Source organism: Coturnix japonica, chromosome 21, assembly GCF_001577835.2.
Source record: "Coturnix japonica isolate 7356 chromosome 21, Coturnix japonica 2.1, whole genome shotgun sequence".
In the NCBI taxonomy this organism is placed as follows: Eukaryota; Metazoa; Chordata; class Aves; order Galliformes; family Phasianidae; genus Coturnix; species Coturnix japonica.
In genome coordinates this window covers 4,055,520-4,078,010 of record NC_029536.1, presented here as the reverse complement: position 1 = coordinate 4,078,010, position 22,491 = coordinate 4,055,520, and the positions used below count along the sequence as shown (strand labels likewise).

At 50.4% G+C, this 22,491-nt stretch overlaps 6 protein-coding genes across 14 annotated transcripts in view; 4 read left to right on the top strand and 2 right to left on the bottom strand.

Moving 5' to 3' along the window:
• Positions 1 to 1,493, top strand: part of CAPZB (capping actin protein of muscle Z-line subunit beta) — a 48,879-nt gene extending 47,386 nt beyond the window's left edge. For 2 of the 3 annotated variants that reach the window (XM_015882316.1, XM_015882314.1), the window contains one exon: positions 1,235 to 1,493. In XM_015882316.1, the coding sequence (XP_015737802.1) occupies positions 1,235 to 1,322 (88 nt within the window). In that variant the 3' untranslated portion in view covers positions 1,323 to 1,493. The remainder of the gene's footprint in view (positions 1 to 1,234) is intronic. The other variant, XM_015882315.2, reaches the window with a different exon arrangement.
• A 1,962-nt stretch (positions 1,494 to 3,455) lies between these two features.
• SLC66A1 (solute carrier family 66 member 1) lies at positions 3,456 to 7,228 on the bottom strand. Its single transcript, XM_015882310.2, has 8 exons — positions 6,961 to 7,228; positions 6,638 to 6,823; positions 5,576 to 5,705; positions 5,403 to 5,490; positions 4,788 to 4,942; positions 4,626 to 4,718; positions 4,126 to 4,311; positions 3,456 to 3,922 (listed from the first exon to the last, which is right to left on the bottom strand). The coding sequence occupies exons 2-8, from the start codon at positions 6,805 to 6,807 to the stop codon at positions 3,833 to 3,835; spliced, it is 912 nt and encodes a 303-aa protein (XP_015737796.1). The 5' UTR covers positions 6,808 to 6,823; positions 6,961 to 7,228; the 3' UTR covers positions 3,456 to 3,832.
• Positions 7,229 to 7,231: 3 nt separating this feature from the next.
• On the top strand, positions 7,232 to 10,275 carry AKR7A2 (aldo-keto reductase family 7 member A2). The gene is made up of 7 exons (XM_015882307.2): positions 7,232 to 7,458; positions 7,993 to 8,180; positions 8,596 to 8,700; positions 8,905 to 9,001; positions 9,167 to 9,266; positions 9,613 to 9,742; positions 9,826 to 10,275. The coding sequence occupies exons 1-7, from the start codon at positions 7,260 to 7,262 to the stop codon at positions 9,985 to 9,987; spliced, it is 981 nt and encodes a 326-aa protein (XP_015737793.1). The 5' UTR covers positions 7,232 to 7,259; the 3' UTR covers positions 9,988 to 10,275.
• A 202-nt stretch (positions 10,276 to 10,477) lies between these two features.
• MRTO4 (MRT4 homolog, ribosome maturation factor) lies at positions 10,478 to 12,836 on the bottom strand. The gene is made up of 8 exons (XM_015882317.2): positions 12,712 to 12,836; positions 12,101 to 12,159; positions 11,930 to 12,033; positions 11,756 to 11,837; positions 11,561 to 11,628; positions 11,258 to 11,409; positions 10,934 to 11,010; positions 10,478 to 10,802 (listed from the first exon to the last, which is right to left on the bottom strand). Exons 1-8 carry the CDS (start codon positions 12,737 to 12,739, stop codon positions 10,632 to 10,634), a joined length of 741 nt encoding a protein of 246 aa, XP_015737803.1. The 5' UTR covers positions 12,740 to 12,836; the 3' UTR covers positions 10,478 to 10,631.
• On the top strand, positions 12,831 to 21,743 carry EMC1 (ER membrane protein complex subunit 1). 2 transcript variants are annotated; one of them, XM_015882297.2, is made up of 24 exons: positions 12,831 to 12,947; positions 13,019 to 13,143; positions 13,415 to 13,480; positions 13,566 to 13,659; positions 13,837 to 13,965; positions 14,099 to 14,225; positions 14,364 to 14,513; positions 14,660 to 14,827; positions 14,935 to 15,006; positions 15,375 to 15,431; positions 15,674 to 15,796; positions 16,014 to 16,110; positions 16,579 to 16,695; positions 17,052 to 17,060; positions 17,523 to 17,722; positions 17,945 to 18,094; positions 18,287 to 18,448; positions 18,733 to 18,852; positions 19,081 to 19,218; positions 19,555 to 19,728; positions 19,828 to 20,038; positions 20,230 to 20,314; positions 20,696 to 20,825; positions 21,002 to 21,743. In XM_015882297.2, the coding sequence occupies exons 1-24, from the start codon at positions 12,847 to 12,849 to the stop codon at positions 21,179 to 21,181; spliced, it is 2,985 nt and encodes a 994-aa protein (XP_015737783.1). In that variant the 5' UTR covers positions 12,831 to 12,846; the 3' UTR covers positions 21,182 to 21,743. The 2 variants fall into 2 exon arrangements, with proteins under 2 accessions (XP_015737783.1, XP_015737784.1); XM_015882298.2 differs by lacking the exon at positions 17,052 to 17,060.
• A 352-nt stretch (positions 21,744 to 22,095) lies between these two features.
• UBR4 (ubiquitin protein ligase E3 component n-recognin 4) overlaps positions 22,096 to 22,491 on the top strand; it is a 66,431-nt gene continuing 66,035 nt past the window's right edge. For 5 of the 6 annotated variants that reach the window (XM_015882452.2, XM_015882451.2, XM_015882450.2 and 2 more), the window contains exon 1: positions 22,096 to 22,244. In XM_015882452.2, the coding sequence (XP_015737938.1) occupies positions 22,120 to 22,244 (125 nt within the window). In that variant the 5' untranslated portion in view covers positions 22,096 to 22,119. The remainder of the gene's footprint in view (positions 22,245 to 22,491) is intronic. The other variant, XM_015882447.2, reaches the window with a different exon arrangement.

Below are 22,491 nucleotides of genomic sequence, written 5' to 3'. Positions count from 1 at the left end.
AAAGGAATAACATTTTGAATGTCTGGGCTATTTCTGAGTCAGTTTCCCCTACATGCACATCTAGTGCTTGGTGTATCTTCAGCTTGAAAATCCAGACCTACTCAGGCTCTGCTGAGTGCCCTGCATGGCCTCCAATGGGATTTGTTCATATGCTCTCATTTGCTCTGGAGCTCTGAATGTCCAGTGACTAACCCTGAGCCAATTTAACCTTCCACTCCAGTTGGTAATGAGTTACAGATGTTGTCTGTATTCAGCTGACGAAGGGGAAAATGCACTGTTTGTTGATAATGGAACCGAGAACCACTTCTTTAGCCTGTGACAAATGCAAATAGAAAATGTATATATTTTCATTAAGGCGGTGAAAGTCTCCAGAGACCAGAGAATGGAAATAACTGTTAGAAAAATAACCGAGACACAGAGCAGCCTTGTTTACAGATGGCATCCAGGCAAAGTGAGGTAGCTTGGAGCACAGAGGAGGGTGTGAAATATGGCTTATGGGGGGGAGAAACCCTACCAAGCTGCTGCTGTGTTTGTAGGGTCATTCCATTGATGGTCATGTTTAAGTTTGTTCTCTTGAAGCTGGAAGTTGTTACCATCAGAAAGTGAGGTTTCTCTGTGGTTATAGTGAGCCCAGATGGCTGGGAGGCTGTTTGTAACCAAACTGGTAGCAAAAAGGAAGCCCTGCAGTAAACTGTAGGCAAGGTTTAAGCTGGAAAAGCAAATCCAAGGACAAACTCTGGGTGCTTTTCCCATTATGAATGTGCTGGAGAGAGGATTTGACGTGGCTGCTCCATCCTGGGTGAACAGTCTGCAGGAAGGCTCAGGAGCTCTCAGAGCTGGGATTTCACCTCTTGGTTGGGCAGAGCCTGGAATTCTCCACCTTCCTATCGTGGTCCTTTGGAGAGTGAGAGCACTAACACCTTTTGCTGGTGGTGTACTGGGGGTTTTATTCCAACCTGTAACATTAAACAGTGGGATTCCCCCTCCAGCAGCTGGAGGTGGGTTGCAACTGCTGGGAGCGTCTCTTGGTGCAGCCCTTGCTCTAGGCTTAACTCCTCTCTGACATACGCACTGAAGTGTTCACTTTGCCTTCTGTTTTTTTCCTGTATTAAACAGGCGAGCTGAGTTTTGTTTTCTCTAAGCCTGGGTTGAGGTGCTTCTGCTATTGCTCCCGTGGTGTGCGAACCAACCGAAGAGCATTGATTCTGACTTGCTGTCTCCTTCTTCCCCACAGGTCTGTGCAGACTTTTGCAGACAAATCAAAACAAGAAGCTCTTAAAAACGACCTGGTGGAGGCTTTGAAGAGAAAGCAGCAAAGTTAAAGTACTCTTCATGCTAACAAGACATGCCATGCACTCGTTAGATTCCTTTCTTAGAAAACTCCATCCCCCTCCCCGACCTTTTCTGTTACGTCACGTCACGATTTGCATTCAATACTATTCATGCAACGCCATCTTCTCCCCATGAATAAAGCTGTACAAACTTTTTCAGTCTCTGAGGCCTACTTTGCACCACGTTTTACTATTGAGACCTTAGGCTTTGTTTCTGTAGACGTCCATGTATTATTTCCCCCCCTCTCTTCCACCCTCCCCCATTTATACACATACACACGGATCATCGTCTGTCTTTCCCCCCCCTCCCCTTTCCTGCCTTTTGTTACATTGGTGTAAAAAATGTAAAACAAAAACGATTTATTAAATGACTGTGGTGTGTGAAAGAGGAAAAACTGGAACAACCAACAGAAATTATCTATTCCACGTGTGTGTTTGATGGGGTTGGGGGGGTCGGGCACAGGGGTAACGGCTGATGGGAGGGTGGGAAGAGAGAGGGTGTTCCTTGGTGTTGTACTATACTGACTAAACCAGATGTGTAAGGAGACGTTGATTAGGAGACCTGCTGAACCTTCTGCTCTTCTATAGCCTGGTTCCAAGGCGCTTTTTTTTTCCTGTCAGTTTTTAATGGGGTTTGGTTCGGTTTTGATTTTTTTTTTGGGGGGTGTTTCTTTTGTTTTTGTAAAGCTTAAATTGAATCTACATCTGATACTTGAGCCTCCATACTAAAAAAAAAAAGAGAAAAAAAGACTTAAAAAAAAGAAAATAAAAACAAATCCCAGGATGCTGTGTGTGCAGTTTGGTGTCGTCCTTTTTCCTTCCTGTTGCATTGCTTGGGGTTGGTTCTGGATTTGATATTGGTTCTTTAAATGCTTCTGGATGTGATGGTTTTGTTGTTGGGCTTTGGGATCACCAAGCCCAGCAGTGATGCAAATATCTCCTGTGTTATATGGCTTTATATGTTAGAAAGCTTGCAAGGTGTGTTTGTTATAAGCAGGATGGATGGCCTGTTTGTGGCAGTGGGCACCCGCTGGTTGTGTTGGCACTTGCAGGCAGGGTTGGAAGGGGGGTGTTTGGGGCTCGCTGGGTTCAGGTGGGGTGGTTCAAAAGCTGCTCCTGTGTGTGGGGCTGTTTGTTCTCTGTTATGTGAGGCTGGAGATAAGCTCGTGGGAAGTCCTGAAGCTTAATAACAACAGGGTGTGAGACGGGTGGGGGAGAGGCAGCAACACACATCTGTGTGTGCTTGTTTTCAAGGCTTGTTTTCCTCCTCCAAATCCATCTGCCTGCACTAAAGCCAAAAATGAAGCTGTGTCCCCATGGGCTTAACGTACTTGTGGCCTACAGGTTTATGGCTGTGCCTTTTCCATTTCAATGCGACACCCAAACCCCTTTGGGAACAGGGATGCAGAGAGTTGGGTTCCCCAGGCCTTGTGCTTTGGTTACACTGTGTGAATAACCCTTCTTCTCCCTTTTGTTTTAATCTCTTTAGGTAGAGGCTCTTCCAGCCTTAAGAAAACCTTTGCTAACACGTGCTTGGCCACTGCCCAGCCAGGAGAGCAGCAAGGGAGCCCTGCATGGGAAACAGCCGTGGAGCAGAGGAGAAAAACTCACCCTCTCCATTCAGGAAGGTTGAGGAGTCTGGAAACAAAAAGGGTGAGCTCCAACCACGGGCTGCTTTGGTTTTAATTAATTAATGGCTGTGGCAGTTAGAGAGGCATCAAACAGTCCCACGTAGCATCCAGGCTCTGTGCCTTCCTTGGGAGGGGAGGGCGAGGAAAGCTGGAGAGTGAAAAAAGGGGAAGAAAGAGACGAGCTCATGGAAAGTGTAGGAGATGGAAAGTTCCCTTTTCTGGGACGATCTGTGCTGGTTTCCTTTCAGCCCTTGCTGTAACACCATGTTGGTAATGCCAACAAGTGCTTGTCGGTTCCCAGCACTGACCTCCTGGAGTCTGGGATCACTGCAGCTCCTGTCTGACATCAGGACAACAAACCAACTTCCCCCAGATCCCATAGGAACAAAACAGGGGTGAGACAAGATGAAGAGTCCAAGCATTACACAGGAACGAGGACTAATGAGAATGATTAAGAGGCAGGAAGTGACACATGAACCAACAGAACACAAAGGCACGTGGGGCAATGTTTTATGGATGTCTGAGCCATACCCATAACCTGAAACACTTTGGCAGCCCTGCATCGTCCCTTCTTTATTCCAAAGGGTTCCAGGTGCTGCCCTGTCTTCCAGAAGTCCAGAGGCAGCGACAGAAGAACCACAAAGTGCTGGTGCTTGAGATGGGTCGGTCACCCCACAGGGCTCAGTGACCTTCTGAGGTATGTGATGCTTTCTCATTGATCCACCACTGGTATCAAAGGGGCTCAAGGTCTCACCTGCCACCAGGCCAGGCAGAAGGTCTCAGCAGCATAAATCATGGCTGGCCTGAGTCCCCCCCTCCCCAGCACCAGGCAGAGAAGAGGACAGGACCAGGAGCACTGGGGTCACTCCATCAGCTGTCACCATGCTCAGCAAGCAGCGCCTCTCTCTCTTCACCAGCACTGGGCCGTCCTGTGCGGTAGGCGAGGAACTGGAATGAGATCTGAGGAAGCATTAAGGATCTTCACGAGGTGAGGAGCAGCACAACAGGCCCACAGACCATTAGAACAATGTGTTGGATGTGACTATAAGCAAAGCATTCAGCTCTTGCATAAGTCACAAGCAACGGGATGGAGGAACCATCACACACATCACAACCCCAAACCATCAACACCATGAAGGAAAGCAAGGAAGGGGAAAGGATATGATGACATCCAGGGACAGGACACCCAGGCTGCCAATAAGCCACGGCAGGTGATGCAGGATGTAGTCACCTTCGCTCTGCCCTGGCTCCGGGTTCTTCAGCAGCACACTGGTGCCATACAACAAGTTCCCCAGCATCACCAGGGCAAAGAGCAGGAAGGAGACTCCAGCTGTGGATTTCCTGCGGTACTGGAGGGAGAACTGCGTTAGATGGAAAGAAGCTCTGAAATCCACCTATCTACATGGTGTTAATCACCCTGCCATGGGTAAGGAGACAACAGGAACCAACTGAATGCCTTTTGGTTCCCTTTTTGCTTGCAGATGTGGATGAGAAATGAAAGCTCCGTGCTGACAATACTGTTAAGTTGGAGGGGAAGGAAAATGAATCGGGCCTCACAGCGTGACACAGTGAGAAATAAGGGAGCTGCACCCAGCAAGCAGAGAGGAAGGAAGAAATAGACTGCCCTGTTCAGACCAAGACTTTGCCCACTGCCCTCACTTACGTTGGTGTAGATCTGGGGGAGCCGGGAGCAGAGGTACAGCACGGAGGAGATGGAGCCGATGGCAAAGCCGATGATCTCAGTCTTACTGATGGGCTGCAGATAAGGTGAGTCCTAAGCAAGGCCTTATGGCTACCCACACCCCCAGCCACCCCCATGTCTCACCTGAGGGCCAGGCCCCTCCAGGCCCAAGGAGAGCAGAGATCTCCCTCTGAAGGCTGCAGGGTTGAGGGCTGGGTCTGTGTTGTGGCTCAGCACCGTGAGGGTCGTGGCTGTTCCCAGCAGGCAGAAGAGGCAGGCGGCGTTGATGGAGGCTGTGGCTGTGGGGAGATAAGAGAGGGATGCTTGAGATGGGTTGCTCCTTCTGCAGGGCTCGGTTTGGTCTGAGCCCTCTTATCTCTATCTGTGGCACTGGATCCGGCTGTGGGGCATGTGGGGTTTTTATCTTGCAGTGATAAGGGCCATCTGTAACTTAGTGGGGAGGAAACTGCTCCTATCTCAGCAGCTTCTGTGGTTCAGGGTTAAAAATCACTCCAAGGTTTTTTGCTGCCACGCTGCCCCAACCCTGCAGCCCACCCAGCTAAAGGGACAGGGCTAAGAGGGGCTCTCTTTATGTCAAAGAATGGCTTAAGTTGGAGGGGACCTCAAAGATCACCCAGTTCCAACCCCCAACCTGGCCCTGAACAACAGCAGGGATGGGGCATCCCACACCTTGTGGGTGTCCCCAAGGTCTCCTTGCCCCACTTATGTCCCCATAGATGGGCATTAGTCACAGCTCACCTCTTGTGCCCCAGTTCTTGGCTTTGTAGTAGCCATACAGGGAAAGCATCACCAGGTCTGCCAGCACGTAGTACACAGCAGTGTACACCTACAGAACAAGGACGGGAGATCTGAGCACACCCCGATCCCAGCCCTGGGGACAGGGGGGCAACGCTGGGTGGATCTGGGGGTACCTGTAAGGGCAGCTGGTTTGCCAGGAAGGAGCCAATGAGGTTCAGGAGGTCTCCACCGAGCCAGCCCAGAAGGAAGTATATGGAGAGCGCCTGGTCCATGATGCCTGTCTTGCAGGCTTGGTAGAACTGCCTATAGAAAGGACACAAAGCATCAGCTCCAACCTGTTCCAAGCTGCTCTGGGACCTCATGGTCTTGCTCCCAGGTCTGACTGAGAGTAAGGGCAAAAAACTGGAGCACAGATTGAAACAAGAAGTCTAGAATGGGTTGGGTTGGAAGGGTTAGGTTAGAAGGGACCTTAGAGACCATAGAACTGTAGGATGGTTGGGTTGGGAGGGAGCTGGAAGATAACGTAGAAGCATAGGATGGTTGTGAGGGACCTTAAGGATTATAGAACCATAGAATGGTTGGGTTGGAAGGGTCCTTATAGGTCACAGAGGCATAGAATGGCTGGGTTGGAAGGGTCCTTATAGGTCACAGAGCCATAGAATGGTTGTTGGGTTGGAAGGGTCCTTAAAGATCATAGAACCACAGGATGGGTTGGGTTGGAAGGGTCCTTAAAGATCATAGAGCCATAGGATGGTTGGGTATGGTTGGGTTGGAAGGGTCCTTAAAGGTCATAGAACCATAGAATGGTTGGGTTGGAAGGGTCCTTAAAGGTCACAGAACTATGGGATGGTTGGGTTGGGTTGGAAGGGTCCTTATAGGTCACAGAGGCATAGAATGGTTGGGTTGGAAGGGTCCTTATAGGTCACAGAGGCATAGAATGGTTGGGTATGGTTGGGTTGGAAAGGTCCTTAAAGTTCATTGAACCTTAGGATGGCTGGGTTGGAAGGGTCCTTAAAGATCAATGAACTACAGGATGGTTGTTGGGTTGGAAGGGTCCTTAAAGAGCACTGAACCATAGGATGGTTGGGTTGGAAGGGTCCTTAAAGATCACAGAACCACAGCATGGTTGGGTTGGAAGCCACCTCCATTTCCCAGCACTCAGAGCCCCCAGACCCCCACAACTCCCTCCCCCTCCCCGCTCCCCTCCCACCCCCCATATCACCCCATTCACTCACGGCAGCGCAGCAGCAGCGAAGCAGCCGATGGAGCCGATCCCCAGCAGCGCGCTGCCCACATCGCGCCCATCCCGGGCGCACTCCCCCAGCAGCCGCAGCACCCAGCGGGCACCGCCGGGACAGTCCGACCCATTCCCGGGTGGGGGCGGCACCCAAAACCCCTCGGCCATATGGGGGGGATGGAACCTATGGGGAGATAAGGAGATACAGCCTGGAATAACACCCATATATATATATATATATATATATATATATATATACGGTCATGGTGGCGGTAGTTGGCTGTAAGGAGGGCACCCAGCGCTCCCCATCCCCCCCCTTACCTCGTTCGCTCGCTGCTTTATTTAATGCTTCTTTTTTAAGGCGAAAAAGTAACTTTTTGGGAAAGCAGAAGTTGGGTTGGATTTTGGTGTTGTTTATCTTGCTGTTTTCCTCCCCCTGAAGCTCCGTTCTCCTCAGAAACGCGCTGATTTCCTTATAGACCGCCGGTATTAGCGCTAAACCAGCGGCGTTGCACCAAATCCGGTTGTTTTTACCCCAAATCCGCCCGTTTTCTCGCAACTCACCGCCGGGTTCTGAGGCGGGGCTTGATTCCTTGCGCCTGCGCAGTGGAGGCGGCAAGATGGCGGCGGGCGGCGCTCGGCCGGGGGTCGTGCTGGGCGCGATGGAGATGGGGCGGCGAGCGGGGCCTGAGGCCAGTGCCGCCATGTTGAGAGCCTTCCTACAGCGGGGATACCGGCTGCTCGACACCGCCTACATGTACGCGGGAGGGGAGTCCGAGCGGATCCTCGGCACGCTGCTGAACGGAGGGGAGCACTCGGGTATGGGGGTGTGAGGAGGAAAGCGGTGTTGTGTGAGGGGAGGGGGCGCCTATGGGGTATAAGGAGAAAGGACTCGCTGATTGCTGAGGTAAAATGGGCTCATTTGGAAAGGAAAAGCCTCGATTCCTGAGGTGAAGGGCTTTCCCTGATGGGATGAGGTGTTAGTGAGGGATTGTATTGTTAGTGGTTTGTATTGGTTTGTATGGCAGCCCCCAGACTCTGAGGGGAAGGGGCTCCATGAGGGGAAGGGGCTCCATGAGGTGAAGGGGCTCCATGAGATGAAGGGGCTCCATGAGGTGAAGGGGCTCCATGAGGTGAAGGGGCTCCATGAGGGGAAGGGGCTCCATGAGGTGAATTCCTCCCTGTGCAGCTGATATCTGTGAGGAAAAGCCCCTTTGGTTTCTGGGCAGACCCCCACCCCAATGAACAGGGTCCCCCTGATGTTGTGTTTCCATAGAGAACACGCTTTGAAGGCGCCCTGAGCACTCCCTGCCCCGTTCTCATCCTCCTTCATTTCTCCTCCTTCTTTACCAGTGGAAGTCGCCACCAAAGCCAACCCGTGGGATGGGAAGACATTGAAGCCGGACAGTGTGCGCTCACAGCTGAACACGTCCCTGGAGCGGCTGCAGAGGACGAGTGTGGAGCTGTTCTACCTCCACGCCCCCGACCACGGGACCCCGGTGGAGGAGACTCTGCGTGTCTGCAACGAGCTGCACAAGGAGGTAACGCAGAGCTGGGGCCAACGCTTGAATCCATCCTGACACTTATCAGTGCTTGCTGTGCCCCTGTGCAGTGCGGGCAAGGAGCAGGGGGCTGCCAAGAGCTGCTCACGTGGTGCCCTTTGCTCTTTGATGGGGAATGTTAGAGCTGATGAACTTTGCTTTCTGACTGAACCAGTTAATGTTATTATAATGGGTAGAGAATAATTCATGAGCTGTGTTGGCCTGAGAATTAAAGCTGTGAATTCAGCTCATGCAATAGGGGTTATGTTTATGGCTGGTGTTATATTGCAGTGGGGATGAACAGAACTCTGGGCTAAATCTCAGTGCTGTCCCCTTCACTGTATGTATTTTGCACTGTGTAGGTACCGATGCTGTTGTAGCAGCTGGATCTGAATGTCTTTTTATTTCCCTGCAGGGAAAGTTTAAAGAACTCGGCCTGTCCAACTACGCAGCGTGGGAGGTGGCAGAAATCTGCACCATCTGCAAGTGCAACAACTGGCTGATGCCAACCGTGTACCAGGTACGTGGGAGCCCTGTGTTATAGGCACAGAGGAGCTGCTCATTTAGGACCTTATGGGATGGTTAGAGCTGAGTATGACACCCAGGTATGACCCGATAAGCAGATCCAGGTCGTGCTTTAGCAGCCAGGCTTTGTGCTGGAGCTGTGAGCCCATCCTGGTGCTGTCAGCCCGTGTTTGAAGCCACCTGCTTTGTCTTTGTGCAGGGCATGTACAACGCAACCACCCGCCAGGTCGAGCTGGAGCTGTTCCCTTGTCTGAGACACTACGGGCTGCGGTTCTACGCCTACAATCCACTGGCTGGTATGGGGAGGGGAGGTGTGATGTGGATGTGGGTAACTAAAAGCAGGTGTGAGGCCATAGGGTTTGTTGAGGTGTCGTCTGGATTGGAGCGTGGAGGCAAAGCTGTGCCATGTAGGGCAGTGTAAGAGCTGGAGCGTTGCTAAACATGCTGCTGACACTTTGCAGGAGGGCTCCTGACTGGGAAGTACAAGTATGAGGACAAAGACACACGGCAACCCACTGGAAGATTTTTTGGCAATGACTGGGCTCAAGCCTACAGGGACAGGTGTGTCCTGAGCTGCTGAGCTGGGCCAGGAGTCGGCTGCGTTTAAACACAACCACAAATCCCAGCTATAAGATGGGAGGGAGCGGAATGGGCTCAAGTTCACGCTGTGATTCTGCAGCCTCATGTCCTGTCTCAGTGGCTGCAGGGATTGGGGACAATGAGCAGCTCGCTTCCTCCTTTTAGAGGCAGCTGGGCCGTGCCTCGTGACTGAGCTGGATTGCAGAAGTCTTGGGGGCTACAAATAGCTTTTAAAAGCCTCTTAAAAGCCTGTCACGCTTGCTTCAAATATGGATTGATGATTCTCGAGGGCAGTGATGGTGATGTATTTCTCTTTGCCTCCTTGCAGGTACTGGAAGAAGCACAACTTTGAAGGAATTGAGCTAGTAGAAAAAGCTTTGAAAGATGCTTACGGTTCCAAGGCACCGAGCCTGACCTCCGCTGCCTTGCGTTGGTTGTATCACCACTCCAAGCTGCAGGTCAGAGTTTGACAGCACTCACAGTTTGGCTTGGGAGGCATTGGGGTTATCTGGGGTGAGTGATTCCCCTTCTGGCTTCACAGGGTTCTCTCGGAGACGCTGTGATCGTTGGGATGTCCAACATGGAGCAGCTGGAGCAGAATCTGAAGTACAGCGAGGAGGGGCCGCTGCTTGCTCCTGTGGTGGAGGCGTTTGACAGAGCCTGGAATCTGACTGCACACGACTGCCCCAATTACTTCCGCTAGAGACAGAGAGGGAAGTGCCAGCAGAGGAGCAGAGCAGGAGGTACTGACCCACACTGCCCTATGGCTGTGATTTGTCCTATTAATGAAGCTTTGTAGGGTCAGCCATTCCTGTGCCTACACTACTGCTACCAGCACTACAGGTGGGGCCATGCCTTACACTGTCTCCCCTTGGGGACCTTGATCTATGCTGTGATTTCAAAATGCACTTAATCAAAGGAAGGCTTTAGATCTGCACTCAGTTAATAACTAATCTTGAGCGTGGATGAGAATAAACCATTTTTTTTCTAATGCAGACGCTGTGTCTTTATAGCAGAGCTTTAATGTGCTCAGAAATAAACCTGAGCTAAAATGCCCGCAGAGCTAAAACTGAACCTCATGACGTAGAACCCCTGGGCAGGGCAGTGCTGGCTCCACATGTGGAGGCCAATCTGGGCCTGAAATGGATCCCCCATTCCTCACTCAAGTGTCAACAGGCAGCACCAACAATATCTGAGGGTTTTATAGATATTTTTATATAAAAATGGTGGAGTTAGATCACCTTTAAGAATAATGAGTTAATCGTGTCCTCCTGTAGGCAGGGAAGGAAAACATCCTCATCTTTCAGCTCTAAAATAGAGCTTAGTGTCCAAGCACAAGGATTGCTGCTAGTCCTCATTGATGTCAGCGTCCTCCTCTTCTTCCTCCTCTTCCTTTTCTTCCTCCTCTTCCTCCTCATCCTCCCCATCTCCCGCCAGCTTCTCAAAGTCGCCCGTCTCCGAACTCCACAGGAATTTGATGGTCACTTTGAACTCTGCCATCTCGTAGCCAAAGAGTTTCTAGGAAAGGACACAGACTCATCATCCCACCTGGTTATCGTAACAGTGCAGCTCTTAGATGAGCTGCTGTGAGAACCACATGGAACAGTGCACGTCCCAGTGCCTGTGTTCCATTGTGTTCCATTGCTCACCAGGACCCGCGCTTGCTCGGGGGTCAGAATATCCCCTTCTTTGCAGACTTCATAATCTGAAAGCAGCGTCACCACTCCTGCAGGAACAAAAGCAGGGGAAGAAAACCCCATAATCTGGCTTGTTAGTGGATCAGCACTGCAGGAGGGCACAAGGCTGCCTCCCGTCCTATGGCAGCAGCCAGGTGGTGCAACAGGAAGAAAATAAGGCTTTGAGCACCAGCTTTGCTCCAAAACTCAACCCTAAATGCCTACAGAATGTTCTTTTTAACAGACTGCATAGGCACAATGGAAGAGAAAGGGAAGCAGCTCCCTCACACCGTGTACCTTTCTTCAGAGCTGTTGGCAATCCCAGCTGCCGCAGCTGAGGCTCCATGGAGTGGGGAAATTGCTCCAAGGGCCCCATGTCCAGACTGACTGTGTAGGTCGCCTTGTTCCCTGCTCGTGCAAAATCCACCTTCCTGAAGTTGGAGAACCACCTGAGGGAGATGAGCACACACAGGAATGGAGGCACTGTGCAGGTTGCTGGGGGTTGGGGGTATTTTATGACAGAGCAGGTGAGGAACAGCCTGTTGTGCATTTTGGACTTACAATGAGCTGCGATGAGCTCGGTCACACACACATACTTACTCATCCACCTCCTCTTTGGTGCGATTGGTGAAGAGGAGACCAACTTCACCCCTCAGGTGCTCGCTGACCTGTGATAAAGGAGCCCAGAGGTGCTGAGACTCAGAGTTAAGGCTGGAAATGCCCTCATCACCTCCATGGATGAACCCCCCCCTACGGACAGCTGTGCCGGTTGTTTCTAACCGAGTTCCCTCCCACCTTGTGTAAGTTCTCCCTGTATTCGCTGCTTGGCTCCCGGCCCAGCGCCACCATCATCACTTTGTTCTTCCCGAAGAAGATCCTACAATTCAACCAAGAGGAAGATGATGATGATGATGATGGTGATGATGATGGGGTTGACCCCTCTCCATCACTCCCCATCCCGTTGCTCACCTGCTGTGTTTCCATGCGTTCCTCACGTCCTTCAGCTTGTTGTTCCTCATGTTGGCCACGGAGAAGATGAAGATGTGTTTGTAGGTGTCCACGCATCGCCGCAGCTGCACGACAGCGGTTAGCGGGGCCTAATGGGGTGGAGCGGGGCAGCGCGCACTGGGCACGACTCACCTCCGTGATCAGCGCTTGTTTGGCCTCCAGTCCCTTCTTAGGCGTCCGCGTCAGGGACACTGCGGGGAGGGGACGTGGTTCACAGAATGACCCGGGTTGGAAGGGACCTCAAGGATCGTGTAGTTCCAACCCCCCTGCCTGGCAGGGCCACCAAACATACACCTTTACTAGATCAGGTTGCCCAGGAGACCCCATAGACCCCATAGAGACCCCATAGATCAGGTTGCCCATGGCCCCGTCCAACCTGGCCTTGAACACCTCCAAGGACGGGGCATCCACAACCTGCCTGGGCAGCCTGTTCAGGCCTAAACCATCTCTAGTGAAAGAGCTTCCCCCTAACATCCACCTAAAATCTTCCCTCTTTTTAAGCTTAAAACCATTTCCCCGTGTCCTGCTATTGTCAGCCCTTTCCAAGAGCTTAATCCCCTCATGGATGTAGATTCCCTTCATGTACTGAAAGGCTGCAATGAGGTCACCCCGCAACCTTCTCTTCTCCAGGCTGAACAAACCCAACTCGCTCAGCCTGTCCTCATAGGGGAGGTGCTCCATCCCCCTGAATGGTTAATGGGGAAGGGGAGGACGGAACGCCGCGACATGAGCCGCTCACTCACCCTTACGGTCCCGCTTGGATTTCGGCATGGCTCCCCGTGCTTCGAGGCCCCCCGGCACCGCGGGTGCTGCTGGGGATGTGCGGGCTGCCCCGCTCGGTGCCTCCCCGTTCAGGCGCAGCGCAGGGCAGCCCCGTGATGCGGGGAGGTCCCGGCGCTGTCATGGCGGCCGGGCTGTGGGTGCTGCTGCTGCCGCTGGCGGCCGCCGTGTACGAGGATCAAGTGGGGAAGTTCGACTGGTGAGTGCCGGGCTGTCAATGCGGGGCTAAACCCACGGCTCGTGTCCGTGTAACGCTGCCCGTCCCCGCAGGAGGCAGCAGTACGTGGGGAAGCTGAAGTTCGCCTCGCTGGAGGCCTCGCAGGGCTCCAAGAAGCTGCTGGTGGGAACCGAGAAGAACGTGGTGGCTGCGCTCAACTCCCGCAGCGGAGACATCCGTGAGTGGGGCGGGGTGTGGGTCACAGCCCACAGTGCTGTATATCCACTATGAGGGTGACACCAAGCCTATGTGTGCCAGTTATCAGTGCTCCTTCAGGGGGATGTTGGCCCTGAAATCCAAGCTGCAGCTCCCGCAGTGAGGACATGGCTCTTTGCAGTGAGGACATGGCTCTTTGCAGTGAGGCTCTTTGGGAGGTCCCAGGGCCGTGGGTTTGAGAGCAGTCAGCAACATCCTCATTGTGCCCATCTCCTTCTCGCTCTGTGTCTCAGTGTGGCGCCATGCAGACAAGGCCGGCCCTGAAGGAGCCATCGACGCGATGCTGATCCATGGTCAAGGTGAGCACATCACACACAGCAGCTGCTCTGCTCCCCGTGTTGGATGCCCTGGCTCTGGGCTCAGCTCCCTTTGCTCCCTGTGTAGATGCCATCACCGTATCCAGCGCCGGGCGCATCCTGCGCTCCTGGGAGACCAACATCGGAGGGCTGAACTGGGAGACGTCGCTGGACACGGGCAGGTAGCGCTGGGCACCAGGGATAAGTCAGTATTTAGTTAGTAAGCTTAACGTACCTTGTCTGCAGTACAGCAGTTTGGACATCAGGCTTTGAAAATCTGGATGGTTGTATCCAACAGCTCCCCCTGTTTGAGAGCCCACAGATCATTCTCTAATCAACCATCTCTGACCTGTGCTCAGTTTCCAGGCCGCGAGTCTGGTGGGGCTGCAGGACGCGGTGAAGTACGTGGCAGTGCTGAAGAAGGCGGCCATCTCCCTGCACTACCTGTCCAACGGGCACCAGAAGTGGGTGGAACAGCTGCCTGAAAGGTGAGGATGTATTTGGAGCTGAAGAAAGAAAGTTCAGACTCACAGCCCAACTCAGGATGCTTCATGTCCTTGAAAAGCTTTGGAAGCAATAAGACGAGCAAACGATGCCTCGTGCCCTTTGTTTCTCGCACAGTGAGGATACTCGATACCAGATGTTGTATTCCCGTGGGGCTGGAGTGATCCATGTGCTCGGAGTTGTCCCCCAGAGCCATCTGAAGGTGTTAACGCTCAGTGTGGAGGATGGAGAAGTCATAGAACAGGTAGTTGTGCTCGATTGTGGATCCAATGTGGCAAATTTGATATGAACAAACACAGTGCATGGAGTTGTGTATGTAAGTTCATTCCTTAAACATCATCATGCTGTTGACGTCTTCATCTCTTGATGTCTCTCTTGGCAGACCAAAGTAGCAGCCCCGTGGCTGAAGAGCTTAAATGGAGCCTGCAACGTGGTGGGGGAGGCAGTGCTGGTGTGTGCAGACGCAGCCACGCGTTCGCTCTATGTTTGCTCTTTGGAGACGGAGCAGGAGATGAAGCAGATCCCGCTGCAGGTGAGCAGTGCTGAGAGGCTTCGTGTGCAGTTATCCAGCTGATTTGGTGCCTGGCGGTGCTGTCTGTTGCTGCTGATACAAGGAAGCTATTAGTTTCACTGGGGAAGAAGTTTCCATCAATGCATGTGCTTGTTTCCCTTCCACAGTCGCTTGACCTGGAGTTTGCTGATGGTTTCCAGCCCAGGATATTGGCTACTCAGCCCAGTGTGATCAACGCTTCGCGCACTCAGTTCTTCCTGCAGCTCTCTCCGGGCTCCTTCTCCCTGCTGCAGTGCAAACAGGGGCTGCTCAGCCACCTGAGGGACTTCCAGCAGGTAACCAGGAGAAAGGGCCAACACAGCTTAACACTGCTAACAACAAACACCCCTTTTTATTGTGTTTTATCATTTCTTGCTCCGTTCTCTTTTTCCCTTTTTTTCAGGCAGCCCTGGTGAGCTTTGCAACTACTGGGGAGAAAACTGTTGCTGCTGTGCTGACCTGTAGGAATGAGCTGGTAGGTGCAGCTCTGTCATCTGAATGTGGCTTAGAGTGGGTTCCACGCTTATTCCTTTGCAGGCCTGCATGATGAGTAGCTTGGGAAAGAGTGGGATTTAATGATCTTTTCAGGCCTAAGAAGTAATGCATGCAGGTCTTGGTTACATCCAGCCTAGGCTCACCTTGTCTAAGCTGTTGTGTCACGTATACGTTCACTGCAGTAGATTTCAGTTCTTACGGGCACTGAGCTGAGCACAGCCTCGTTTTTAGCATAACTCTCTGCTGCTTTTAAAGCCAAGCTGAGATTGCCAAGCACACAAAGCAATTCATTTATCACGCTCTCATGGCAGTGTCAAATCACGTTACCTTCTCTCATCCTCATTGCAGAAACCTGGGAGTTCTGATGGCCTTCATGGAAGTGCTCTGGAGGATTCCCAGAAACAAGTATGAAAAACAAGTTCCCATATGCCATAAAAGTTCTTGACAGTCCTTTTTCTTCCTTTGCTTGTGGGAACAGAGCATAGAAGGTGTTACACCTTGGTTTTGGAGGCTGATGTTTCACAGCACCTATAGATAAACCATCTAAAAACATTTTGAAACCATAATGCTTGCTCACATGAGATTCTGCAGCAGAATTTGACGTGACTGGTAAATTGATCTGAGCATTTTTCTGCACGATGTTACAGGAATCCTTAACCTGTTCCAATCAAACCTACAACATCAATCTCTATCTGGTTGAAACTGGACAAAGATTGCTGGATACCACCATCACCTTTAACTTGGAGCTGAACGGTGTCAAGCAGGAGCAGGTGGGTGGGCAGAGATTACTTCAGTCCTCTGGTTTGTTGTGCTTGCAATCGCCTTCACACCATGATTTGGCACCATTTGTAGAGCTGTTGAGATGTGGTGAAATCATTACTGTGTGCAGCTACGCTGTTTGTTTCACCTGTGTGTTTACTGTTATCCAAGCAGATGGTGTGATCACTAACCCAACCGACTGGCTTAATCTTTTTCTTTTTCCCTCAGCTCTATATCCAGGTTTTCCTGAAGAAGGATGACTCGGTGGGCTACCGAGCCTTGGTGCAAACAGAAGACCACATGCTGATGTTCCTCCAGCAGCCAGGTGATTGGCACAAACTGCAAACCTGACCTGGGTTTTACCAGCAACCTTCTTCAGGAGGAGAAGAAAACTGCAGTGCTGTAGAACCCAGGCCCTGTATTTTAGGGTTGCTGTTGTGCTGTGGAAGATACTGCAGTCTTTCATCATCTTTCACCCTCAAAAGATATCTCACCTGAGATGACTATTCTGCCATGTTCTTTGTATAGGGAGAACCTATCAGTTTTATAGTGTTTTAGGTTAGGGTTTGGCTTTTTTAGGGGGGTATCAAACATCTTACCATAGGGTGAGTCTAAAAACATTCTAGATCTTTCTCAATGTTTCTACAGAACAAAATCCTCATGGCAGATAACACTCATTTGCAGAAGGGGTTGCAGGTCCATCTCAGTGATATGAATGTTCCAGGGCTTATGTCCTCACACTTGGTTTTGAGTTTTTTTTCCAATATCGTTGTGGTTTGGTTTGTTTTACCAGGAAAGGTTGTGTGGAGCAGAGAGGAGTCGCTGGCAGAAGTGGTGAGCTTGGAGATGGTGGACCTGCCTCTGACAGGTGCACAGGCTGAGCTGGAGGGAGAATTTGGGAAGAAAGCAGGTAAGCCATAGACTAACAGAATCACCCTTAGGCATCTGAGTCTGGTTGTTTTTCTCCCTAAAGAAGTAGATCATTTTCTTTTCCCTCTGAGCTGAGAGTTCAGATTCAAATTTTCACTCCTGGCAATTAAAGTGAGCAGAAATAAACCCATTTCTGCCTAAGCTTTTAAAGTCTGATGCTAAAGGTGGAGGGCACGAATGTATTACAGTCAAAACCAGCCACCGTCTGTGGGTGATCTTCACCATTCCCCCTAAACATTTCCCTTTGATCCCCTCTGAGTCCCCTTTCTGGAAGACCCATTTGCAATAGCTTTTGTTTTTGCTTTGTTTTGTTTTTTCTTGCTGTCCTGGATGCAGCTATTCAAGGTAACCTCAGACTGCATGCAGTGTTTTCTAATTGCTTCTAAACTAACAGCTCTCAAGTGGAATTTGATTTACTTTCTGTTTGCTTTCCTAGTAGCAAAATACACTTGATGCTTTGTGCTTTGCTTCTTTCAAGTAGCTGAATATCAACTCTTGTTGGGCAGAATTGTGGTTTTTGTTGTGTGGCACGAGAAAGAAGGGATATTAAAGAGGAGGTTATGTTCTCTGGATGAAGGTTTGCTTTCAGCTGATAAAAGTTGGGTCAAGGTGTAAGGGGGAAAAGGTTGGTAAATGCCAGAGGGTCTGTCATAGAAGTGAGTATAAATCTGGAGGGAAAGGCAGAGGAAAACAGGCAGTGTAAGTTCATGCATGGCAGTGTTTCTTCTACTGGCTGAGGCTGCAGTCTCAGATGTAGAGTGGGGTGTAGGCATTTTTCCTTTGTTACCACCGTTGGTCTGTTTGCAGATGGGTTGCTGGGGATGTTTCTGAAGCGGCTGTCCTCGCAGCTTATCCTGCTGCAAGCCTGGACTGCTCACCTTTGGAAGATGTTCTACGATGCCAGGAAACCCCGGAGCCAGATTAAAAATGAGATTAACATTGACAATCTAGCCAGGGATGAGTTCAACCTACAGAAAATGATGGTGATGGTCACTGCTTCGGGAAAGGTGAGGAAGCCAGAGTGGTGCTCTGTTTCTAGATTGTAGTGAAGAGTCTCAGAGCTGAATTTCCCCCCAGTTTTTAGCTGGGCTTTGAGAATGATGTCTTGAAGATGTGCAGAGTAGCTTTTGGGAGGAACTGAAGCTCTTGTTTCATACCCCAAAAGAAGGTGCTGTGCTTGAATGCGAGAGAGATGTTCTTGACTTTGGTTCTGCTCCATCTCTGCTCAGCTTTTTGGCATTGAAAGCAGTTCTGGCACCATCTTGTGGAAGCAGTACCTCATGAACGTGAGACCGGGTGCCTCCCTCAAGCTGATGGTCCAAAGAACAACAGCCCACTTCCCCCACCCTCCACAGTGCACCTTGCTTGTTAAGGATAAGGTGGGTCCCTCTCTGTCCCTCACAGTGTCTCATTAGATAAATTAATTCAGTGCTATAATGACATCCAGACAGAATGCTCTGATGGAGCAGGTGAATCTTGGTTTTGAATAATGAACAGCAGCAGATAACTGATAGAAAAACAGCTCTTTTGTCTGTCTTAAATAAAGTTTTGCATCTTGTTTTGGTTCTCAGGAAACCAAAATGAGCTTTCTGTACGTCTTTAACCCGATCTTTGGGAAGAAAAGCCAAGTAGCACCCCCTGTTTTGAAGCGTCCGGTTCTTCAGACTTTGCTTCTGCCTATTATGGATCAAGACTACGCCAAAGTACTGCTTCTGATCGATGATGAGTACAAGGTAAAGGGCTTTGCCTGGAGACAGTTTTCTTTATGTTGTGGCCAGTGATTCCATTTCCTTTGGGAGCTGGGCAAAAAAAAAAATCACTATTAAGTCTCATTTTCTATTATATATATATATATATATATATATATATATATATATATATATATATATATATATATTTTATAATCCTGTTCTGGTAATGCAGAGCTCATCCTGCTTAACACATTGGAAATAATCTGCTCTGCTTTCTGTTTGCCTGTTCATTTTTAACCTCTTCCCACTGTTCTTTGCTTTCCCAGGTTACAGCTTTCCCTGCAACTAAGAACGTTATTCGCCAGCTGGAAGAAATGGCCCATTCCATCTTCTTTTATCTAGTGGATGCTGAGCAGGGAAAGCTCTCTGGGTTCAGACTGAAAAAGGTACAGAAGGATACATTACAATCTAAGTGATGTCACCTTCTTTAAGTGTTGTTTGGATAACAGTAGATCACTCGGTTTGTTATGTTTTGCTTGGAATAAAAGCAATTCAGCTGACTTAAGAATTCTTTCAAGCTTTAAAACATGTCTCAAAAGCTGCTCATGTCTTACCAGTTGAGGTGGTGTCTTGTGAGGACAGGCTAACTACCATGCTGTGCTTTTTTCCTGCAGGACTTGACAACAGAGGAGAGCTGGCAGGTGTCCATACCCACCGAAGTACAGAGGATAGTGACAGTGAAAGGGAAGAGATCCAGTGAGCACGTGCACTCGCAGGGCCGTGTGATGGGAGATCGCAGTGTTCTCTATAAGGTGCCATGGGAGCTTTCTGTCATGCATTCACTCACTGAAAGATCTCAGCATTTGTGGATGTGACTTTGAGCCTTTGCTCTGTGGTGCCACTCTTTTGTTTCTTCCTATTTATGTATCTACAATCTTCCCAAATGATACTAATTGTGTTGCAGATTTCTTTTGCAGTTTATTCTTCTTGCTGCAGTTCACTCAGGCATCTAATGATGGGCAAATTGCTGCTTGATTTCTCCCTATTTGCTCTAATAGGGATAACTGATTATATGCCAGGTGAAATACAGAGAAATGTAGCACTAAGGTGAGGATCTTACTTGATTTTTTCTTTACTTGCTGCTACAGTCCTTGAATCCAAACCTGCTTGCAGTGGTGACAGAGAGCACCGATACGCACCACGAACGCACGTTTGTTGGGATCTACCTGATCGATGGAGTCACAGGCAGGATCATCCATTCTTCAGTACAGAAGAAAGCAAAGGGTCCTGTCCACATCGTCCATTCAGAGAACTGGGTGGTGGTAAGGGGCGTTATTCTGTTCTTAACTCTTTATCCTTAGGAATTAAGGGCAACTGGCAAACTTATATGGAGGAGACTTTTGATCCTTCTCTCCTTTCAGTACCAGTACTGGAACACAAAGGCACGTCGGAACGAGTTCACTGTGCTGGAGCTGTACGAGGGGACGGAGCAATACAACGCCACAGCCTTCAGCTCCCTGGACCGCCCACTTTTACCTCAGGTCCTCCAGCAGTCCTATATCTTCCCCTCTGCCATCAGTGCCATGGAGGCCACCATCACTGAGCGAGGCATCACCAGCCGTCATTTGTTGAGTAAGTGCTTACTGTCAGGCACTGTGCTCAAAACCAGGCCAGTGTGATTCTCTGCTCAAGGCTTTGCTTACCTATGGGCTGCTCTGGACTCCTGGCTAGTGCTAGAATGTGCACTAGGAGTGTTTGTATTACCTGTTAGAAAATGCTGTCAGAACTGACAGGTTTTAAGATTCATTTCTTTTAATGTACAGTCGGACTTCCCTCCGGTGCCATCCTCTCCCTTCCCAAGGCTCTGTTGGATCCTCGCCGCCCTGAGATCCCCACAGAGCAGAGCAGGTAAGGAAGGCACAACAGCTGCTATATTGAAGCCTTGTGTATAATAACAGTGTGGTAAAGTGTACAGATTCAGGGCAACTCTTACAGGAACTTAAGTGAAACTGCTTTGTTCCCTGGATGTGACAATGGAATGTATGTAATACAGCAGGGCTTCCCATCAGCAAAAACCCTTAGAGGTAGCAGTTTGAGTAACTGCCTGTTAGAGTGACACATAAAACATTAGAACCCTAAAAGGAGGCTGCTGCAGTGCAGTCTGACCCAGCTGGCATATTTGATTGTAGCAAGAATAAATCTGCACTAGGGCAGAGCTGCTAATTTTGCTGTTTTAGGGCAGTAGCCTGTTTGGATGGGTTTTGATCTCTCTTTTAACATGCCTTTCAGAGAAGAAAACCTGATTCCTTACTCCCCAGATGTGCAGATCCACGCTGAGAGGTTTATCAACTACAATCAGACCGTATCCCAAATAAGAGGGATTTACACATCCCCATCTGGGCTGGAGTCTACTTGTTTGGTGAGCACAAGGCAGCAGCTTCTGTATGGAGTGGTGGTGTTTATGGGGAGAGCAGCAGGCAGTCTGTAACTTCTGATGGTGTGGCTGCTCAGCGCTTCATAATTCCTTCTTTTAATCAAAACTGTAGATATAGGATGATTATTTTATGACACCAGCTCATAATGATATCTCTTTAGGTTGTGGCGTATGGCCTGGATATCTACCAGACCCGAGTGTATCCCTCAAAGCAATTTGATGTCTTGAAAGATGACTATGACTACGTGCTGATCAGCAGCGTCCTCTTTGGGCTGGTGTTTGCCACCATGATCACCAAGAGACTGGCCCAGGTGAAACTACTGAACCGAGCCTGGCGGTAGGACTGCAGAGACACAACATGGGGTTGGGGCTGGTACCTGAGCACTGTTGTGGCTGAGGATCTGCGACCCAGCAGGGCTGTGTGGGGGTTTCTGTTAGTAATTCCAGCTGGAGCGACTGCAATGGCTGCAAACGTTGTAACTGGAGGGTAGAGGAGGGGAGAGCTGCTGGAAGAGAAATGATGAAGAGACACAGTAATATAACAACTTCAAAACCTCCCACAACTCTCTACAGCTTCAGCCCTAAAATCTACAACCTTTTTGTTGCTGATTTTAAGGGAGGTTATACCAATAATGCGTCCTTACCAAGAATGTGTCCTTGGGGTGCTCCCTGCTGCCTCAGATCCCACTGTGACCGAACCATGGGTGTGTATATGAGATGTGAGGAGCCGCACACTCATCCCATTAACAAGCTTAAAAGTTTCCTACCTGACCATTGGAAACATCCTTTGGCACTCATTGAATTCAAGTTGTCAGGCTGTGTGGGATCACCTCGGAATGTCAAATCTCTCTCCATATCCTTTATTTATTACGATTAAAACATCACTTTCTTCCAGTTTTTAAACGTTTCTGCGTTGGGACTATAACACAGCGTTTAATTGTGGGTCTGTGTGGTGTTTTCCCTCAGCGCCTCTTGAAGCCCTGAGGTGCGCCTCCTCTTTCCCGCCTTCAGTTGTGCGCATGCGCCGCCACCCCCGGGGAGTGGGGGGGAAGGGGAAGGAGGAGGGAAGCGCACTGCGCATGCGCTAACCCTAATCCTGCTGACTCACGTACTGCACAGGCGCATAGGGCCGCCGTTCATCCACCAATCATCTTGCTGGCTGTGCGCATGCGCTGTCTCTCACTTCCTGTCTCGCTGCTCGCAGTGTGGGGGGGCACTTCCGGCCCGCTCCCCCCCCTCCGCCGCCCCCCCCCCCCCCCCGGCGCAGCACAGCGGCAAGATGGCGGCGGGCGGCGGCGCGGCGGAGCCGGGCTGGGAGGTGGCGGTGAGGCCGCTGCTCTCCGCCTCCTATTCGGCCTTCGAGATGAAAGAGCTCCCCCAGCTGCTCGCCTCCGTTATCGAGAGGTGAGGGCGGTAGCCGTGGGTTGAGACGGAGAGGCCCCGGGCCCTGTTTTTCCCCTCAGGAGGCGCGCGGGCCTGAGGTGTTATTGCTCGGAGCTCCTCAGTGCTGTGTGTGTTATATAAGGGTGAATTCGGGGCTCTGAAGTCTATAGAAGGGTCTGGGTGTGTTTAGCATTGAGAAAAGAAGGCTGAGAGGGGACTGGATCCAGGTTTATAAATACCTGAGGTGTGGGAGCCATAGTGGTGAGGC

Bases quoted from the DNA above. Each gene is read 5' to 3' on its own strand.
- SLC66A1 (XM_015882310.2), bottom strand. From the start codon at position 6,807: ATGGCCGAGGGGTTTTGGGTGCCGCCCCCACCCGGGAATGGGTCGGAC. The intron at 4,943-5,402 runs GTGAGCTGTGAC...ATCTCCCCACAG, and splicing joins CAAGAACTGGGGCACAAGAG to CCACAGCCTCCATCAACGCC. The intron at 3,923-4,125 runs ATATCCTTTCCC...ATGCTTCCTCAG, and splicing joins TCCTGTCCCTGGATGTCATC to ATCTCATTCCAGTTCCTCGC.
- AKR7A2 (XM_015882307.2), top strand. From the start codon at position 7,260: ATGGCGGCGGGCGGCGCTCGGCCGGGGGTCGTGCTGGGCGCGATGGAG. The intron at 7,459-7,992 runs GTATGGGGGTGT...CTTCTTTACCAG, and splicing joins GAACGGAGGGGAGCACTCGG to TGGAAGTCGCCACCAAAGCC. The intron at 9,002-9,166 runs GTATGGGGAGGG...GACACTTTGCAG, and splicing joins CGCCTACAATCCACTGGCTG to GAGGGCTCCTGACTGGGAAG.
- MRTO4 (XM_015882317.2), bottom strand. From the start codon at position 12,739: ATGCCGAAATCCAAGCGGGACCGTAAGG. The intron at 12,034-12,100 runs GTGAGTCGTGCC...GCTGTCGTGCAG, and splicing joins AACAAGCGCTGATCACGGAG to CTGCGGCGATGCGTGGACAC. The intron at 11,838-11,929 runs GTGAGCAACGGG...GTTGAATTGTAG, and splicing joins AACGCATGGAAACACAGCAG to GATCTTCTTCGGGAAGAACA.
- EMC1 (XM_015882297.2), top strand. From the start codon at position 12,847: ATGCGGGGAGGTCCCGGCGCTGTCATGGCGGCCGGGCTGTGGGTGCTG. The intron at 15,432-15,673 runs GTATGAAAAACA...ACGATGTTACAG, and splicing joins TGGAGGATTCCCAGAAACAA to GAATCCTTAACCTGTTCCAA. The intron at 20,315-20,695 runs GTAAGGAAGGCA...CATGCCTTTCAG, and splicing joins ATCCCCACAGAGCAGAGCAG to AGAAGAAAACCTGATTCCTT.